At 37.2% G+C, this 19,081-nt stretch overlaps 2 protein-coding genes and 2 pseudogenes across 3 annotated transcripts; 3 read left to right on the forward strand and 1 right to left on the reverse strand.

Moving 5' to 3' along the window:
• The first annotated feature begins 86 nt into the window (after positions 1-86).
• Positions 87-914, forward strand: LOC103335007 (agamous-like MADS-box protein AGL62 pseudogene; annotated as a pseudogene).
• A 2,869-nt stretch (positions 915-3,783) lies between these two features.
• LOC103335005 (agamous-like MADS-box protein AGL62) lies at positions 3,784-5,304 on the forward strand. Its single transcript, XM_089055438.1, has 3 exons — positions 3,784-4,328; positions 4,599-4,785; positions 5,212-5,304. The coding sequence occupies exons 1-3, from the start codon at positions 3,784-3,786 to the stop codon at positions 5,302-5,304; spliced, it is 825 nt and encodes a 274-aa protein (XP_088911564.1).
• Positions 5,305-7,125: 1,821 nt separating this feature from the next.
• Positions 7,126-15,280, forward strand: MRL1 (Pentatricopeptide repeat (PPR) superfamily protein). Of its 2 annotated transcripts, none has more exons than XM_008237957.3 (18): positions 7,126-8,220; positions 8,321-8,522; positions 8,829-8,892; positions 8,970-9,114; positions 9,196-9,311; positions 9,826-9,954; positions 10,102-10,275; positions 10,403-10,567; positions 10,871-11,011; positions 11,565-11,664; positions 11,834-11,942; positions 12,050-12,141; positions 12,746-12,830; positions 13,286-13,517; positions 13,610-13,702; positions 13,960-14,008; positions 14,169-14,259; positions 14,448-15,280. In XM_008237957.3, the coding sequence occupies exons 1-18, from the start codon at positions 7,260-7,262 to the stop codon at positions 14,677-14,679; spliced, it is 3,180 nt and encodes a 1,059-aa protein (XP_008236179.2). In that variant the 5' UTR covers positions 7,126-7,259; the 3' UTR covers positions 14,680-15,280. The 2 variants fall into 2 exon arrangements, with proteins under 2 accessions (XP_008236179.2, XP_016650345.2); XM_016794859.2 differs by having other exon boundaries at positions 7,139-8,220; positions 9,199-9,311.
• Positions 15,281-15,878: 598 nt separating this feature from the next.
• LOC103334972 (auxin-responsive protein SAUR21 pseudogene) lies at positions 15,879-16,513 on the reverse strand (annotated as a pseudogene).
• Between the last annotated feature and the right edge of the window lie 2,568 nt (positions 16,514-19,081).

Genomic DNA, 19,081 nt, shown 5'->3' on the forward strand with positions numbered 1-19,081 from the left:
CCCTAAAATGCTAAGTACACGAACCTCAATTAAATTACCCCCTGTAATCCCACCTAACACACACAACAAACCATTTGGTGTTAGCCATGGTGAAGAAGACTAGGGGTCGCCAAAAGGTTGATATGGTGAAAATGGAGAATGACAGCCATCTCCAAGTCACCTTCTCCAAGAGAAGGTCAGGCCTTTTCAAAAAGGCCAGCGAGCTCTGCACCTTGTGTGGTGCAGAGATCGCAATCATTGTCTTCTCGCCAGGCAAGAAGGTCTTTTGCTTTGGCCACCCGGGCATTGAGACATTGTTGGACAGGTTCGAGGGCACAGTCCCGCGTCAGATCTTGAATTCCGAAACGCAAAAGCTTATTGACGGGTACCGGACTGCAGGCCTGTGTGAGATCACTGATGAGCTCACACGGGTGCTAGAGGTCCTCGAGGAAGAAAGAAAATGGGGGGATGTGCTGACCCAGTCCATGAAGACCAACAAAGAGGGGAAGTGGTGGCAGGGACCAGTGGAGGAGATGGAGTTGGATCAGCTGGAGGCTTTGAAGGCTTCTCTTCTGGAGTTGAAGTCCAAAGTGGCTGATGAGGCTAAACTGAGACTTTCTGCTGCCGAAAGTGCAAACCTTGCACACAACCCTAATTTTCTTGTGGGGAGCTCCTCTTCTAGTGCTGCTGCCCAAAATGCAAGCCCTGTTCACAATAATTTTTTTGTGGGGAGCTCTTCTTCCTGTGCTGCTGCTGGGCCCTCTGGCCTCCAAGGTTTGGTTAATCATGATATGAACAATGTTGTGTTTAATTTTAATGGAAATGATCATGTGATGCAGGCTCCTCATCAGCCTAACAATGTTGGGTTCAATGGCAATCCTAATGCCATGCCTCTCAGTGGATGGAACCCTAACCTGGGAGGGGGCTTTCTCTGAAAAATTTGTGATGGGGGTGATGATGATTTTTATTTAATTAATAAGCCAGCACTGGCAGCCACAGAGAAAACAGAGTGATCGATCTAGTGTTGTGATCTGCGCTCTGCAGTATTAAGTTTGTCTTTGTGGTGTTCTGTTGTGTCCTTGTGTTTTTTTTTTTTGAAATTTCAGATTGCCATGAACTATCAGAAGTTGTTTCATAATAAGAGTACTATCGTTGTATCAACTAAGCCGTTTGGATCATCAAATTTTTTAAAAATTATGTGTTTTATTTATTTATATATATTGGCATTGTGTTTGGTGTATATATCGATATAAGATCAGGTCGAAAAATTATGCCTTTTATCTAATATCATTTTGACCATTCGTTTTTAGTTATGTAAAACGTGGTTCAAAGAACGATCGGATATGTTGGCCTTGTACTAATTGACACATACTGTTGAATTAGCAAATTAATGCTCATCAGAATGTACAATAATGATATAGTTTTGCTTTTATGTAGAGTACTCAAATGCTAGCTAGCTCTCTATTTGATGCAAATTTAGTGAAAGTAATACTAGCACTAACACTACTGGAAAAAGTGGCTAAGGCCGCGGTTTGCTTAGCCACAGTGAACCAATAGTGGCCTTTAGTGTGTAATGGTCACGGTTACTGTGCATCAGTGGCTTGTAATATATAAGTCACAATTAGTCACTTATAGGCCATATACACTCTTTGTCGTGGCAGAATTTTAATGACAACACCCACTTTGACCACAGTCATGTAATCTGTGTCCAATCTGTAACTAACATTAATACAACTCATGAGTATATCAATGGCTTATATTGAAGTTTTCTAGTAATGAAAGTATGACTATGTACGCAAGGCCTATTGCTAAATCCTTAAAATGAAAAGAAGCATATACTTATTTGAGAGTTGAAAACTACACTTCTCATTACACTTTACAACAAACGGTGAAAACTAATAAAGAAAAAAAAGTAAGAAATTTGTTTCGAAAAACTAGTATTTAATAATACAAGTAATATTGAGAGGATGAAATCAAACATAAAAGTGCAGAGGTAAATTAGTCTTAACCATACTTTAGGAAGAAACAATTATGAGAGACAACATATACATGGGTGGAACTCAAAAGTAGTTTATTTATTATTTTTCGTAAACCAAAAAAATAAATTAAAAATTATAACTCGTTGGAAATTATTTGGCATGCACTCTTATATCCCTTTAAAAAAAAATTTATTTTCATTTTAAGGATTATTGTTTGACGTATTTGTCCCATCAAAATGGAGTGGCTGTGTTCTGAAATTTTTTCTTAAATGGGGCCAATTTCGGATTTTTTTTTTTTCAAAATTTACTAGAAAAGCATTTTGCTACATTTTGCTTTATATGTGGATTGTTCTCCTTTTTCTGCTCCACCTCCCCTAAATCCTCACTCAATAGAAAGAAAGAAAAAAAAAATTATGGAAAAAAAAATACAAAAAATAAAGTCGCTACTAAGTGAGCTCACAAAACCCTAATTAACAACGGACGTGCATGGATAAATGATACATGCATTTTATTAAAAGGAAATTATAGATAGTCAATACTTATATCAAATATGTCAGTTGTAAGTATGTTTTATTGCACGACGAGATATGATATGATTCCCTTATAAGAGACATGATAAAAGATAATTAAGTAGAGAATAACAACAGCGCTGACTTCATAATAGCTTACAAAGTCGATCTTCTACGTGCATGTTCAACATACACGCTCTAACTTATATTGTGCAAATAATTATTAAGTTACCAAATTATTTTCTAATAGTCTTTGGATCCTAGGGTTTACCATACACATACTTAGTTTTCGTTATTTTCATTATGGAAAGTAAAAAATGATATTAAATCTTTCACCTTCGGTAGTCAAATTCAAATTATTTGTTAAATTCAAAATGTCTTTTGTTTAAGCTATGATATTGTGAAGGAAGTTGATGTTTCACTCTAAAATCAATTGGTAATCTTTTTGGGGTGAGGAGGGGAGAGTAACTCAGCTCCTTATAAACCAAAGTAAAATCTTTTTAAGTTCCCGATGTCGGACAAATATTCAACAAAACAAGTTCCTAAGTTAACCTTTAATTAAGTAAATAGCCAAGTCCATTATGATTAATTATTTGTTATCTCCTCACCTAACACTTTGAATTTCCAGATTTAATCTGTGTTGTCATATTTAATATAAATTTCTTTCTTTGGCAACTCCAACCAAAGACGTATTCAGGAGGAGGATAGGATTACTATATAGGCACTCTGGGTGTTAACTCAAGTGAAGAGAAAATGTGATTAAAACATAGCATTACAATAAATCAATATCTTCCTCCCTTCTATAGTATAGCAGCAAATTCTTGGTTTTGTCCCTTATGAAATGAAAATTTGAAGATGCTCTTATCTCCTCGCTTAACATTAAATTTCTAGATTTAATTTGCGTTGTCATGTTTTATCAAAATTTCTTTCTTTGGCAAATCCGAACAAAGCCAAGAATGAAGTAAGGAGGAGGATAAGATTATAGGTAAGCTCTAGCAATTGTCTGGCAGTTTTCCTCATGCATGCATGTGTTGTGACTGGTGAGTAAGAAATGAGTGTAGTAGTTTAGAATGGTATTTGGTGTATAAAAATTCATGAAGTGCCTACCATGTATGCTAAGAACAAAGGGATTTAAATTTCTCCCAAACTAGTATCTCAGTAACTACATATGCAAATTAGAAAAGAAGAATGACAGCAAAGATTGATAATTATTTAGGTTAGAAGAACCTTCAAACCCTAAATTGCTATGTACACAAGCGTCAATAAATACCCCCCTTTAATCCCACCGGACATACACAACAAACCAAGAGTTAGCCATGCCAAGGATATGCAGGGGTCGCCAAAAATTGCAGATGGTGAAAATGGAGAATGAGACCAATCTCCAAGTCACATTCTCCAAGAGAAGGGCAGGCCTTTTCAAAAAGGCCAGCGAGCTTAGTACCCTGTGTGGTACAGAGCTCGGCCTCATTGTCTTCTCGCCAGGCAAGAAGGCCTTTTGCTTTGGCCACCCGTCCATCGAGGAGGTGTTGGACAAGTACGAGGGCAGAACCTCGCGTCAGCCTCTTAATCATGATATGCAGCAGATCGCTGAGGCGTGCTCGCACGCGACTACGAATGAGCTCAACGCTGAGCTCACACAGGTGATGGAGCGCATCGAGCGCGAAAGGAAGCGGGGGGAAGAGCTGACCCAGTTATTGAAGGCCAGCCAAGCAGAGTGCGGGTTGGAGGGACCAGTGGAGGAGTTGGACTTGGACAGGATGGAGATTCTGAGGGCTTCTCTTATGCAGTTGCGGTCCAAAGTGGCTGATGAGGCTAAACAGAAACTTGCTGCAGCCAAAACTGCAAACCCTCCTCACAATCCTAATGTTTATGCGGGGAGCTCCTCTTCTAGTGCTGCTGCCCAAAGTGCAAACCCTGCTCACAATAATTTTTTTGTGGGGAGCTCCTCTTCTAGTGCTGCTGCCCAAAGTGCAAACCCTGCCCAAGGTGCAAACCCTGCTCACAATAATTTTTTTGTGGGAAGCTCCTCTTCTAGTGCTGCTGCCCAAAGTGCAAACCCTGCTCACAATAATTTTTTTGTGGGAAGCTCCTCTTCTAGTGCTGCTGCCCAAAGTGCAAACCCTTCTCACAATAATTTTTTTGTGGGGAGCTCCTCTTCTAGTGTTGCTGCCCAAAGTGCAAACCCTGCTCACAATAATTTTTTTGTGGGGAGCTCTTCTTCCAGTGCTGCTGCTGGGCCTTCTGGCCTCCAAGGTTTGGCTAATCCTGAGATTAACAATGTTGGGTTCAATTTTAATGGAAATGATTTTGTTATGCAGGCTCCTGACCAGACAAACAATTTTGGGTTCAATTTCAATGGAGCTGAGCCTGTTTTGCAGGCTCCTGATCAGCCTAACACTCTTGGCTTCAATTTCAATGGAGCTGAGCCTGTTATGCAGTCTCCTCCTGATCAGCCTAACTATCTTGGCTTCAATTTTAATGGAGCTGAGCCTGTTATGCAGGCTGCTCCTGATCAGCCTAACTATCTTGGCTTCAATTTCAATGGACCTTATCAGCCTCACAATCTTGGTTTCAATTTCAATGGACCTGATCAGCCTAACAATCTTGGTTTCAATTTCAATGGAGCTGAGCCTGTTATGCAGGCTCCTCTTGATCAACCTAACAATCTTGGCTTCAATTTCAATGGACCTGATCAGCCTAACAATCTTGGCTTCAATTTCAATGGAGCTGAGTCTGTTATGCAGGCTCCTCCAGACCAGCCTAACAATGTTGAGTTCAATGGCGATCCTATGTTTCTCAGTGACTGGAACCCTAATCTTGGTGGAGATTTTCTGTGAAGTTTTTATATATGGTGATGAGCGTTTTAATAAGCATTAGCTAATTTGTGTTTTAATCATCAAGGGTCCTGTGGTTGTAGCAACTATGCCGTTTGGCTAATCAAATTAATGACATTTTATGTGTTTGGATTTAGAGTTTTATATAATAAAAAGCTTGACTCCTTAAATTTGAGGAGGCGTTCCTCTTCATAACAAATGAAATTTTGATACTTATCAATTTCATTTAAAATTTTCATTTCTGAAATTCTTTTAACTTTCTTTATTTTCGAACATAATGGGGAGAAAGTAATGTACTAATTGACACATCCTGTTTGATTAGCAAATTAATTTATTGAGAAAATGCTTACTATGCTCAGCAGAATGTGCAAAATATTAATTTAATGATATAGTTTATTGATATTTATGACCAATAATCTTTTTTTATGTCAATATTATTCTTTTAATTTTTTTTTCATTTCTTGTTTTGAAATACTAGCTAGCTCTCTTTAATTATGTGAGAATTAATATAACACCTCTCTTTATATTGAGAATTATTTGAGAGGTTATGACCTTTACAAGAGATGTTGAGAATGATTTCTCCTCTATGTTTATTTGCTCAAAAAATGCACTTCCCATTATACTTTACAACAAAAAGTGAAAATTAATATAAGAAAAAGAAAGGTAGGAAATTTGTATAGTGATTAATAAATAATTTTTTTGGGTGCTGATTTTCTCACTCCTTTTCGTCCACTTACACTCTCTTTTTATATATTCATTTTGACATTATTCTTCAGATGTAGTTAATATTTTTATAGTTATTAATATATAATTTTTTTTCCTTTCTATTTCTTCTGCTTCATACCTCCTAATCCAATTGAAAAAAATAAAAAAATAAATAAAAATAAATAAAAGCCATATTAAAAAACCCTAATTAACGACTTGCATGGATAAGTGAGATTCATTCTAAAAGACAATTATATATTCTCAACACGAATATTGAGCATGGATAAGTGAGATTAATTACTAAAAGGCAATTATATATTCTCAACACGAATATTGAATATGCCAGTTATAAGTACGTACGTTTTATTGGACAATGAAGTATGATCATAACATTTCCATATAAGGTAAATAGGTTTAAAAAAAACATAAATTAAGTTAGCACGGACTACATACTAGCTACCAAATTCGATCTTTACTTGTACGTTCAACATACATGTTCTAACTTGCTTGGATCGCAATGTAGTAAATAATAATTATGTCTCGTTGTACATTAGTCAAGTCTAATTGTAAGTTTACAAAAACTATATCAAACCCCATCTTCAATAAACAACTTTCTCTATGGGTTCCATACTCAATTTTCCTCTCCTTACAATTGTAAATTCCATTACATGACCAACTTCCATCAAACTAGGCAAACATACTTAGTTACTTATGAACTATATTGTAATTTACATGTCTAGCCTACTTATGAACCCACAGTCAAAGATTGACCAAATATGTGTGCCCCGCGATTCACAATTTAGGGGTTTTGATTGCAATGCGTGAGCAGGGACGAAGCTAAGTGTAGACATGAGGTTTTCATGGCCTTTTGTCGTCTATATAGCTCTTTTCATCATTTAAAGGCTAAAGAGATTTTGGATTGGGCTTTTTCTTGGGCCAATAAAAGAATTAAGAAATCCGCGGCAAATACGATTGGCCCCAACAGAAAAAATTCAAACCAGCAAACGAACGAAACAAAATAAATATTAATAAAATAATAAAATAATAAAAGCCGAACTGTAACCAGGAATTGCGCCACGTCAGCAACATATGGATGAGCAAAATAACAGATTAAATAAAGAGAGGACCAGGCAGTTGGTTATGAATCATGATATGAGAGCTTCTCTCACTCTCACTCTCGTCACTCCCTCACAGAGCTGATAGGCCACACAGAGCTTCCTCCTCCTCTGCTCTTCTTCGTCTCTCCCGAGGAGATGAGCTTCTCTGCGAAGCCTCAAACGCTAACACTAATCTCATGCACTCCTCTATCTTCATCTTCTTCTTCTTCCTTCTCCTCTCTCCCATCAATTCGCAGACACTTCCTCGGCTGCGGCGGCCATAGTATCCGACCGCTCTCCGGCGATCTTCGCTCTCTTAGAAAACGCAGAAGCCTCGCCGGTGACCATCGCTCTCCTTCCTCGAAGTTTCTCATCAAGGCCTCTCTCGACCCGCATTCGCTCCTCGTCGTCGTCGCCGTCGTTACCTTCTCTGCTGTCTCCGTCGTCTACTTCAATAGGCCATTCAAGTCCAAGAAGAATCTCGATGCTAGAGTTAGAGAGCTCAGAGAGGTTAGAGACGCCAAAGAGGTCAGTAGCCAGCTACCAATCCGCGAAAATCAGATTCTTGGTTTTGATGCTCTGAACGGAAAGATTGAAGAAATAGAGACACCGGTGCTGCAATTTCACAATTCTGCGCAGGAGTCTCTTGCGCCTTTAGTGTTTGAATCAACCGCAGTGCTTCAACCGCTTCGTTTTCCCACTGAGTTGACTCAGTTGCAGCAGCCAGAGCGGTCTGAAGATGTTGATTATGATCCAATTTCGGAAGAGTTCTCTAAATTAATGGGTGAACGGTCTGAGGATGGTGGTCGTGACCCAATTTCTGATGAATTCTCTAAATTAATGAGTGATTCTAATTTTGGCGTAGCTTCGCCTTCTGTTCCTGTAGATGATGAGGAAAACGATGAAGTTGGCGAAAGCGATGAAGTCGGCGAAGCTACTAGCTTTCATGTACTCAATAGAGAATCGGTGAGAGAAGAGCTTCACATGTTTTATGAGTCAAACAAGTCTGCGACGAAATCTGTAGCAAGCTTGAATGGTAAAAAGCCATCTTCTTTTTTGAGGAACATCACTGTGACAGGGGCGGATTTAATACCACAAGCTTCCCATCACACTACAGGTAATGCCATGAAAGAAAGACCATATTTTGATACTTGTATGGTAATTTTGTGAAATAAATGTACTTTTGGCCTATTTTCTGAAGAAGAGTGTTTGTTCAGAGTCTATAGAAGGCCATACCCACAGCAGAAAGGACTTGGGAAAAGGCAGTGGATATTCAAGCGACAAAGAAGTAAGACATTTGCCTAAAAAGAATTCTGGGACTATGACCCAGTTTCCCCACCCACATGGGATTCATACAAATGACAGAGATCTTCTATCAGAGCAATTAAGTGCTTACCATCGTTTGCTAAAGGATGAGAGGTACATGTTATCTTTCACATATATGTTATAAAATACCTTTAGGGTCCATTTGGATTTAGGAGTTTAACAAAATGGATTTGGTTTTTGAAAAGGAGTTTGCACTGGTTTGAAATGACTAGATATAATTAACCAAAGTGAATCCGTGTACTTCCTCTTTTTCTTTCCCTGTAGAAACACAGTTCTATGCAATTTAACTCTAAATAGTACTAATATAAACCCATAGATTTGAATTCTCACATACCAGTCTTTCCCCTTTTCCAAATTTCTTTTCTAGAAGCTGATCATTGAATAATATGGGCTTCTTAGGCTAGGCGACTCTTTAAAATTGCTTGAAGATTTGGAAAGAAGGGGTTTGTTGGATATGAATAAGGTAAGGATGCAACCTTCTGTTAATGATTTGTTCTTGTATGTTGGGTTTCTCTATTTTACTAAGTTCTCTGGCATCAGGTTTATCATGCAAGGTTTTTTGAAATCTGCAAATCGCAAAAGGCTGTTGACAAAGCTTTCCGTTTCATCAAACTGATTCCAAATCCAACCTTGAGTACATATAATATGCTTATGACTGTCTGTGCAAGTTCTCAAGATTCAGAGGGTAAATTCATTTATACAATTTACCACAGCTATTAATTTTTTGGTGCAAGATAAGTTCCTGATATCTTTTTTGTGGTTTTAGAAGCTTTCCATGTTCTGCGACTTGTCCGGGAGGCTGGAATGAAGCCCGATTGCAAACTTTATACTACTCTAATATCAACATGCGGTAAAAGTGGAAAAGTTTACACGATGTTTGATGTATGATATCTTTCATTTTGGTTTCTTTCAGCTCTCAGTGGCATGCATACTCTGAGTTTTTAGCCCAATATTTCTGAAATGAAGTTTTACTGTATTACCAATTTTAGTCCCAGTAGCTACCAGGGTGGCAAGTTCTGCTTGTTTGGCTTGCTTTATATGTAGAAAGAATTGAAGCTGATATGTTCATCCCTTTAAACAAAACTTTGACCATCAGGTTGACATTCTGTTTGTAATCCCTGAAAATTCGATATAATTAAATCTCATCTACATCTCAAACAGAATTTGAGTACCAGCCTTTTGTAATTACTGAAGCTCTAAACTTGATTTCATTGAAGCTGAGTATTGATTTCTTCATTACATTTTTCATTCATGAATCCTGTAACTAATGAGTGCCCAGTTGGTAGATTGCTATCTTCAATTTTAGATATTTTTTTTTAACATAACCTCTGCATATGCGTTTTTCTCTGCGTTTCCCATAGTATTTCAACTACATTTATCTTTTTCTTCTGCAAAGGTTTTTCATGAGATGGTTAATGCTGGAGTAGAACCAAATGTTCACACATATGGGGCACTTATTGATGGTTGTGGCAGAGCTGGGGAAGTGGCCAAGGCTTTTGGTGCTTATGGGATAATGAGGTCTAAGGTACTATTAGAATGAGAAACTTTACAATATCTATCCACAGTTACTATTACTCTATCAAGTTCTTTGTTTCTGAGAAAGGATGTTGTTTCTTGTTTCTTCCTGGATAGTGAATAAGTTTCAATGCTGATAAGATGTTACATGCAGTAGAAAGTGAAGCCAGATCGAGTTGTATTCAATGCGCTTATTACTGCATGTGGTCAATCAGGAGCAGTTGATCGTGCTTTTGATGTCTTAGGAGAGATGATGGCGGAAACACAACCTATAGAACCTGATCACACAACTATCGGTGCACTAATAAAGGCATGTGCAAATGCTGGTCAGGTACGGTTTGCCATTTTCTTACAGTAGTTGCAGGGTCAATTTCTTCACATTTGTGGTGCATGTGGTGTTTCTACTCCTATGTCTTACTTGTATGTTTAATCAACTTAGATTGGTGCATTTCTTGTAGGTTGATCGAGCTCGGGAAGTATATAAGATGGTCCACAAATATAAGATAAAGGGCTCCTCCGAGGTTTACACCATAGCTGTTAACTGTTGCAGCCAGACAGGTGATTGGGAGTTTGCGTGCAATGTGTATAGTGATATGACTAGGAAAGGCGTGGTCCCTGATGAGGTGATTTTTTCAGAATTAGATCTTTCCCATGACATGTTGACTTGCACATTCATTTTGGAGTTGGGATTGTGTTAGTGCTGTCTGAGTTTTACAAAATCTAGTCGCCACTAAATTTAGTTGGTTTAGATAAGCTAGGGAATTAAAAGGGTTTAGTAAGCTAGGGAATTAGAAGGGGAAAAACAGCTGGCTTATCTTTCAATCTATTATCGTTGATGTGATCTTCGCATTCAGTCATCATCACTAAAATTACTCCTCACTGATACATGTCATGATTGCTTACATAAGTTTCTGGTGTTCGTACAGATGTTTCTCAGTGCATTAATAGATGTTGCTGGGCATGCTGGAAAACTAGATGCTGCCTTTGAAATCCTACAAGAAGCTAGAAATCAAGGAATACAACTTGGAACTGTATCATACAGCTCATTGATGGGAGCCTGTAGCAATGTATGTCTCACATAGGCAATTCTGCGGTAGACATTTTTTTTTCCTATAAAAGAAAATTAGACGTATTTTTTCATATAGGTTATTGGTCCAAGCATGCAAAATGAAGATGAATAGAAATTCAGAATTGTCCAATAAAAACCCAAACTAAGAAACCAGACAGGGTTTTGTACTATTTTTTTAAATAATAAAAAAAAATTATTCTTATAGATGTGTTGGTTTTCCTACCTTCTATCCCTCGACAGTTCCTGGAAGCTTTTATTTGTTCTTAATAATGCTTCCTATTAGTTCTAAATTTTTTTGTTATAAAAAAAATTGTTATTGTTTTTTCAATCCAAAGACGTAACATGCTGTTTGAAATGTCACTTTTCCCTGATGCTGAAAATAGGGGCTTATAATTCTAAATGAGCTCCATATAAGCAAAGTAATTGTGTAGTCCGGTGATGGAGAGAAAAATCCTCTGCTGAACTGCCCAACTTATTTCCTGTTAGTGTAAACTCTTTAATGCTGGTAAGAATGCTTAAATATTTAATAAATTGGGTATTCCTTGTTTCAGGCAAAAAACTGGCAGAAAGCACTGGAGCTCTATGAATATCTCAAATCCACTAAAATTGAGAAAACTGTTTCAACTGTCAATGCTTTGATCACTGCCCTGTGTAAGTCTCTAAATGTTACCTTATTTCCTTTTCAAAATAATGTCAATTGGTATGATAACAATTCCCTTCTGTTTTATAATCCTAAACTGTCACATTATCTGACGCGTGTATATAAAATATGTGTGTGTATTAGCTAAACTTGATTGAGATGCCAATAATCACACTTCAGGTGATGGGGATCAACTACAGAAGGCTATGGAAGTTCTATCCGAAATGAAAGGATTTGGATTGCATCCCAACAGCATAACATACTCCATAATTCTAGTGGCAAGTGAAAAGTGAGTCTTCTAGAGTTGATGCAGTGTTAAAGACAATGTTGGCGTGTATTCTTGTCTGCAGTAAAACTCAAAACTTGCACCTGTTTAATTGTGCACCCTGTTTGCAGAAAGGATGATCTAGAAGCTGGCCACATGCTCCTTTCTCAAGCCGAAAAGGATGGGGTTGCTCCAAACCTTGTCATGTGTAGATGCATCATTGGTGAGTTTACAGTATAGTTCGTTACAAAATTCTTTTTGTCAGTTTGTCTCTGATATCTGAATGAATATAGGTTCATTTTGTCTCACAATGATTTGCGAGATGATTCTCCATTGTAATAAGTAAATAAAAACAAGATGGCCTAACATGTGAATTTGATTGATAATAACCTTCAATACAGCTCTAGGGAAATGCTCTTCGAAACTTTTTTTCATTTGGTTCGTTGGATGTCTAGTCTAGCTAGATAATCAGAAGCTTTGCTTCATACTATTCTGATGTTTCCACTAAAATTTACAACTTGAAAATCATAATCCAAATCATTACTATGGTCAAAGATAGAGACATAAATACAATTTAATTAGAACATACCAACATTGTTACATAACAACTTTTCTTGTGTCCAATTATTTCTTTTTACATATGAGTTATACATAGCATGCTTTGATTCTGTGCTTTATTATTTGAGCTTCAAGGAAATTTGAATTGGACAGTTGACTTCAGTTGGTGTTTGGGGTTTTCAAACATTTTGACATCTTCATATTCTGAATTATTGCAGTGTGTTGTCTTTCATACATTTTTATTCTCCTTACATTTGATCTTTTTGAAGGCATGTGCTTGCGGAGATCTGAGAAGGCATGCTCACTTGGTGAACCTGTCTTGTCGCGTGATCGACCACAAGTTGATAGCAAATGGTATTTGATTCTTTGACTCTTATGTGATGATCATTAGACATGTTTTGTTGTGGGGAACTAGGAAAGCAACATAATGTACTCGGAAAATGCTCTTCACTTATTTTGTATGTGTGAATTTTTCTCAAAAAATGTAGCGGCAAGAGTTATTTTATTGATTTTGAGACTGTCGGTTCTGTACTTGTCTATAAAGTTATGCATTTGTAAAGAGTTTTCTGACCCCAATAAGTAAGCATGAAAAAGGGGAAAAAGAATTGAAACATTACCAATCTGTATCTTGAAAGGAAACTTTTTTTTTTTTTTAATTATTCTTTATTTATATATCTTTATGTCCGTCTGAAAAGCTTTACATGGTTTGATATGTTCCTGAATTAGTTTATTTTTAAAAGTCATGATTTTGATTTCTAGGCTAAAATCAGTCTTCTGAGCAGTGTTTGTCTATTGCATTGTTTCTATAGGGCATCAATGGCCTTAATGGTCTACCGCAAAACGATTGTAGCTGGTATTATGCCTAACGTTGAAGTTATATCTCAAGTTTTGGGATGCTTGCAGCTCCCTTACGATGCATCATTCAAGAATAGACTTATTGAGAATCTTGGTGTAACTGCTGACACATCAAGACCTTCAAACCTATGTTCATTGATAGATGGGTTTGGTGAATATGACCCTCGTGCTTTTTCATTACTTGAGGTCAGTTGGAAGCTGAACTTTTCAGTGCTTTTCAATACAATTCCGATTATAAAAATAATTGGAAACAATCTTATAATGGCATATACTTGAAGGAAGCTGCATCTCTTGGAATTGTTCCATGTGTATCCTTCAAAGCAAGTCCTATTGTTGTTGATGCAAGGAAGTTGCAACTTCACACTGCTGAGGTAAGTTCTTGTGCTGTTGTTGGATAGCTTGTCTTCGTTTATTTAGTAATATAAAATTCTGTCTCAATGAGTAGGTCAACACTTGATGAGCTTAACATTCATGAAACAGTAGCTGTAGCTGATCTATTTCCCCCTATCCCTCTTCCCCTCCCCCCACCACCCCACCCCAAAACGCAAACAAAACAAGAGAATAATAAATTAGATAGCACGTGCTACTCACAAAAATTACTACTCAACTCCTGTGTGAAATTTGCCAGGTCTTCATCTTGACTGTGCTAAAAGGTCTCAAACATCGGCTTGCTGCTGGTACTATAAACTACATCTCTTTTCTGTTTATTCAATTCTTTGAAAAAAAAAAAAAAAAAAAAGTTTAGCTTTGAGTGAGTTTAGTGCAGAAAAAAAAAAAGGTTAGCTTTCCGTTGTACAGAGCCTAAATCTTACTCCTTTGTTGTTGCATATCTTGCAGGTGCAAAGTTACCCAACATGAGCATTTTACTGCCCGTAGAGAAGACACAAATTATGTCTCCGAAAGGGAAGACAATCAACATTGCAGGAAGGTGAAAATTGTTACTTAACAATCACAGTTAGGGATATGAATGATCAACTGCGGGCAAGGTTTCTGGGATGAAATATGTTTTAAAATCACTTCCACTTCATCAGAATTCGGCCCCAGAATTCATGGAATTTTATATAAGTGTATATTCTTTATTTCGTTGATGCAAATGTGACATCTTTTGTTTAACAGGGTTGGCCAGTCAGTTGCAGCATTATTGAGAAGGCTTGGGATACCTTACCAAGGAAATGAATCACATGGAAAAATAAAAATCAGTGGGTTGGCCATGAAAAGATGGCTTCAGCCAAAGCTTGCTTCTTTCACTGGAAAACCAGGAGAATTCGGCTCATCCCAGTTACAATTAGGGAAAGGAATCACACATCAGCAGCGCAACATTCGAACTGGCAATCTGTCCTTGGAGTAAGGGGACATAATATATGGATGCTGCCCAGTAGACAGTTTAGAAGCATCTAATCCAGTTTTCCTAACTTCGGCTGATGCTCTTTACACTTTTTATATCAGTGGTCTTACATGCCTATACCTACCCCAAGCCTAACTCGCTACCCCATTCTCAAAAATTGCTCCGAATATGGGATACCAGAAGTTGAAAGTTTCTTCCTTGCATAGAGTTTGTAGAAGAGTATCGAGAGTTAGTATAAAAGTAGCGACAGCCGGGGATTAATAGAGTGAAAGAAGCTCCTTGGATTGCAAAGAGGAGAGATGCATGATTTTCAATTCTGAATGGTTTGTTACAGCAAACCCCACCCTTCCTGTCTCTTTGTAGGTACCTTGCTGTTGCAGCTGGGTGATGACCGTTTAATAGCATCATGGGAGTTGAAAAATGTATGATTATGTCTTATGACCACGTTAAATATAAAGTTTGATGTAAAAAATAAACCTCCATTTTCAGTATAGAGTTATGGTCTTTGTTTTCAATACCATCATGGGAGTTGAAATGTATGCTTATGACAATGTCAATTACTGCGTTGATATATAGCTGAGGTAAAACACCTTCATTTGCACTATCTCGAATTATTTGGTAATAAATTGATGAGGAAGACTAGTTGTTGAAGAATGTAAAATTTCAATATCGGAAACTTGGCAAAATAAAATGCAAATATATAAGTTTCAGACTTACTAAAGCCGTTGAGGCCTTTTGTGATAACATTCCTCACTTACTAGACTAGAAGGTGGATAAGTTGGGAATAGCATTGGTGTTTCATACCTACTGGACTAGAAGGTGGTTAAGTTGAAGGGAGTATCAGTTGAGGACGGAGTGTTTGACCAAGTTTAGTTGAAGTTCATTATGTTGAAATTGGGTTCGATTTAAAATATAGTTTCTCTCCAGCAGACCTTTAAAAAACCCATGGCTTTGCTAATAAAACTGAAGAAACTTTCTACTTACTGAAAACCTGTTCAAGCCGTCATCAAATTAATGAAAACCCGAGGCTGCTACGTCATAAAACCAAAGCCAACCTGCATGCACTGAAAAAAACGAAACCAAACAATGTGATGCAATTGCGGTAATGCAATATGTGAGCTGCTGGTGCAACACTTCAACAATTGATGGAAGGTTATACTGATATTGATCTCTTGCAAAATATGTTAGGAGAGCCAAGAACCTTCTTCAAAATTGTGCTATAGAATTAAGGACCAAAGTCACCACATCACATTGCAATTTGACCTAAATTTCCCTACCTAGTGCCCTACTCATTTACATGTACAAAATCTCATATGGGTTTGGTTTCCCATCATTCCTAAGCCTGCGAAAACAAAACCCAAAAAGAAAAAAGGAAAAAAGAAATCAAAATTGTGGAAGATTGTTCTATGGTCCAATCATCATCGTCTTTGTCTGGCACCCATCTGAGAAGTGAGGCTAATGAAGGTCTCTTCTTTGCATGGAATTGTAAGACCACCCATTGGATGGTTGAAGCCAAACTCTTCCTCTGCTCTCTTAAGCAACACTTTGAAAGAAGGGTGGTTCAAGTAAGAAACTGGAACCACATACCTCTTCTTTCCCATTTCTCCTACATAAACTGCAACATGCCCTTTTGGAACCTCATCATGATGAGATTTAGGCTGCAGATTCAGAATGTGCTTCACTCCATGTACCATAGAAGGTAAACGAATCATCATACCCATAAAATGATCACTAAAACTTTGCAAAATATAGTTGAGAGAGAGAGAGAGAGAGAGAGAGGGTTTTTGCTGAATTTGCTTGATGTAAAAGCGAGGAATTGTTTGAAGCCCAAATTGATTTTGTACCTCTATTTATTGAGGTTCCTAAATTTCTGTAGAGTTGGATAATGAGGTCACAGTGAGGCTGTGTGGCAGGGCAGGCAGCAAAATTTTCATCATCATAGCTTATTATCAACCGACTTAAATATGCAAATGTCCCACTTGTTCTTCTGAACAATATTTTATGCAAATGGCCGTGAAAAAAGACTCATGGCTGCTGCCAGTGCCAAAGAGCCACCATGGGCCCATATGTCACCAAACTTCAAAGCATATCAAAATCCGGAGGCCCTAGCTACACCAGAAACCATGGAAGCCACTTAACAACTTCCATGTGATTAGTTTTGTGAAGCATAGAATTGCGGCTTAAAATAATTAGACGAAAATGGATAGGTTTTTTGACTGAAACCTACCCCCACAGTGATCTAACAAGGTCCCCATATATATATATATATATATATATATATATAATTATTCCAATGCTCACAAAGTCACCATACTTATCCATATATATATATATATATAATTATTCCAATGCTCACAAAGTCACCATACTTATCCATATATATATATATATATATCAAAATAAATATATAAAAGTTAATATATATAATTTTTATTATCCAATGCTCACAAATTCTCCGTACTAATCCATATATATCAAAATAAATATATAAAAGTTAACGGGTCTAATGCAGTAAAAAATAGCCTTAATTCACAAATAAGATGTATCAGGTTCAAATTCCCACAACATTATAGTTGCGTGTGAGAAATCCTCCTACCCCTCCCCCTAGTTTAGATTATTGCTTGTATTAAAAAATATGAGTGCTGGTTTTCTCACTTCCCTTTCATTCACTTACACTTTCTTAAAGAATAATTAAAAAATCAACTCCAAAAAATATATATAAACATCCAATCAATATTTTTCCTTTTTATGTATTTTCCTTTTCTGACATATAAATGCAGTGCAGGCCAAGTTGTTTGAATTGAAGTACAATATTATCTAAGCCCACCCAAACCTTATCTAACCCGTTGATTGGGTGGCTATAATATTACTATTTCATTTTGGCATTTCTCACATGCGCAATGCTCTGCTCTCTCATCTGAAATAAAAATTAGACAATAACCCCCTCTTCCGCGTGCGTATGGTCTCAGCTACTACCGCTTGACATGTCTCCATACATTGGCTTCACGTGTGTAACAGTGTGTGTACAGTGTTTTTGTATTCAATCTATTGATATAATGGTTAACATGTCGTTAACATCGATCTCGATTGAGGAGCCTTCTTTTGGCACAAGCTTGACGAATTTTTTGCGTAACATCGTCACATGGTCTAATCAGTTAACGGTTAATATGTGATGTCTAGTTAACATGAATTTTGGTTGAGGATTTTTTTTCACGTAATCGTCACTCAGTGTTATCAGTTAGCGATTAATATGTGATGTTCGATTAACATGAATCTTCATTCAGACGTTTTTTGTGCATCATATAGTATTATTAATTTACTCATATTATAACACGAAATGACAATATTACTGTGACAAACAAAAATTTCTCCAATCCAACAACTTACCCGAAAAAATGGCCAATCATATGTGCCCACTTAAAACATCAATAAACGTTCGAGATACTGAATTTTAATTCCAGTCTTGGTACATTTGATGACAAAGAAGGTTACATGCATTCTTATTTTGTCTGCCAAAATTGTTTCTATATACACGAAATTTGCCATGAAAGAAGTTTAACACTAAGCCTCAGTGGCAGCCTTGAATCCTTGACACTGATTTATACAACTCAGAAGAATAGAGAATTGGGTTGGAATTTGAGCTTCGTTAATTAGCTCTCTAGCTGCTAATTTATTCGAGAAGTGAGACTAGTAAACTCCTCTTCTGAGCATGGAAGTCTAATGCCGCCCAATTGATCAAAACCAAACTCGTCAGCTGCCTTGTAGAGCAAGTCTTGGAACAAAGGGTGCTTCAAATATGATATGGGCACGACATGCCGTTTCTCATGATTCTTTTCTTCTGCATCATCCCCTACATAGATTGCAAAATGGCCTCTGGGAACATCAACAGGACAAGGAGTTCTTGTGGACCTCAAATGATGCTTGGCATGAAAAACCATCTCTTTCAGACGAAAGCCCATGTTTGCCTTCTGCTCTAACCACAAAGACACAAGGAGAAATAAGTAATTTAAGGGTTATGGCTATGGATGCTATAGCTTGCTTGATGGGTTCTCCAAGCATTTTGCCTTTTTTAAGGTATATATAGGAACAAGTTTTCAGGCATGTCTTTGTTGCAGGTTTGCTTTGTAGGCTTGTGGGACAGTTTGGAATTTCATCATTATTGGTTTTTTTTATTAGTAGGGTTGGTTCAGTTTCAAACTTGGTCAAGTTGGGTTTCTGTTGCTCACTCCAATGTGATGAGTGTACTTTATTTCTCTTCCATATAGCACATGGCCTTACCTCAAACCAACGGAAATTAAAAAGTTGATGATGTAAGAGTCAACAATAATGCATGTGGGAGTGAGACTGAGAGACTCTGAGTGTGAAATTAGTAGCCAAACCAATAAAAGCTAATAGAAGAAGAAGA

Source organism: Prunus mume, linkage group LG6 (assembly GCF_029339155.1).
Source record: "Prunus mume cultivar Tortuosa linkage group LG6, ASM2933915v1, whole genome shotgun sequence".
Lineage (NCBI taxonomy): Eukaryota > Viridiplantae > Streptophyta > Magnoliopsida > Rosales > Rosaceae > Prunus > Prunus mume.

Bases quoted from the DNA above. Each gene is read 5' to 3' on its own strand.
- MRL1 (XM_008237957.3), top strand. From the start codon at position 7,260: ATGAGCTTCTCTGCGAAGCCTCAAACGCTAACACTAATCTCATGCACT. The intron at 9,312-9,825 runs GTATGATATCTT...TCTTCTGCAAAG, and splicing joins AAGTTTACACGATGTTTGAT to GTTTTTCATGAGATGGTTAA. The intron at 11,943-12,049 runs GTGAGTCTTCTA...CCCTGTTTGCAG, and splicing joins ATTCTAGTGGCAAGTGAAAA to AAAGGATGATCTAGAAGCTG.
- LOC103335005 (XM_089055438.1), top strand. From the start codon at position 3,784: ATGCCAAGGATATGCAGGGGTCGCCAAAAATTGCAGATGGTGAAAATG. The intron at 4,329-4,598 runs TAATGTTTATGC...CCCTTCTCACAA, and splicing joins GCAAACCCTCCTCACAATCC to TAATTTTTTTGTGGGGAGCT. The intron at 4,786-5,211 runs GCTCCTGACCAG...TCTGTTATGCAG, and splicing joins GAAATGATTTTGTTATGCAG to GCTCCTCCAGACCAGCCTAA.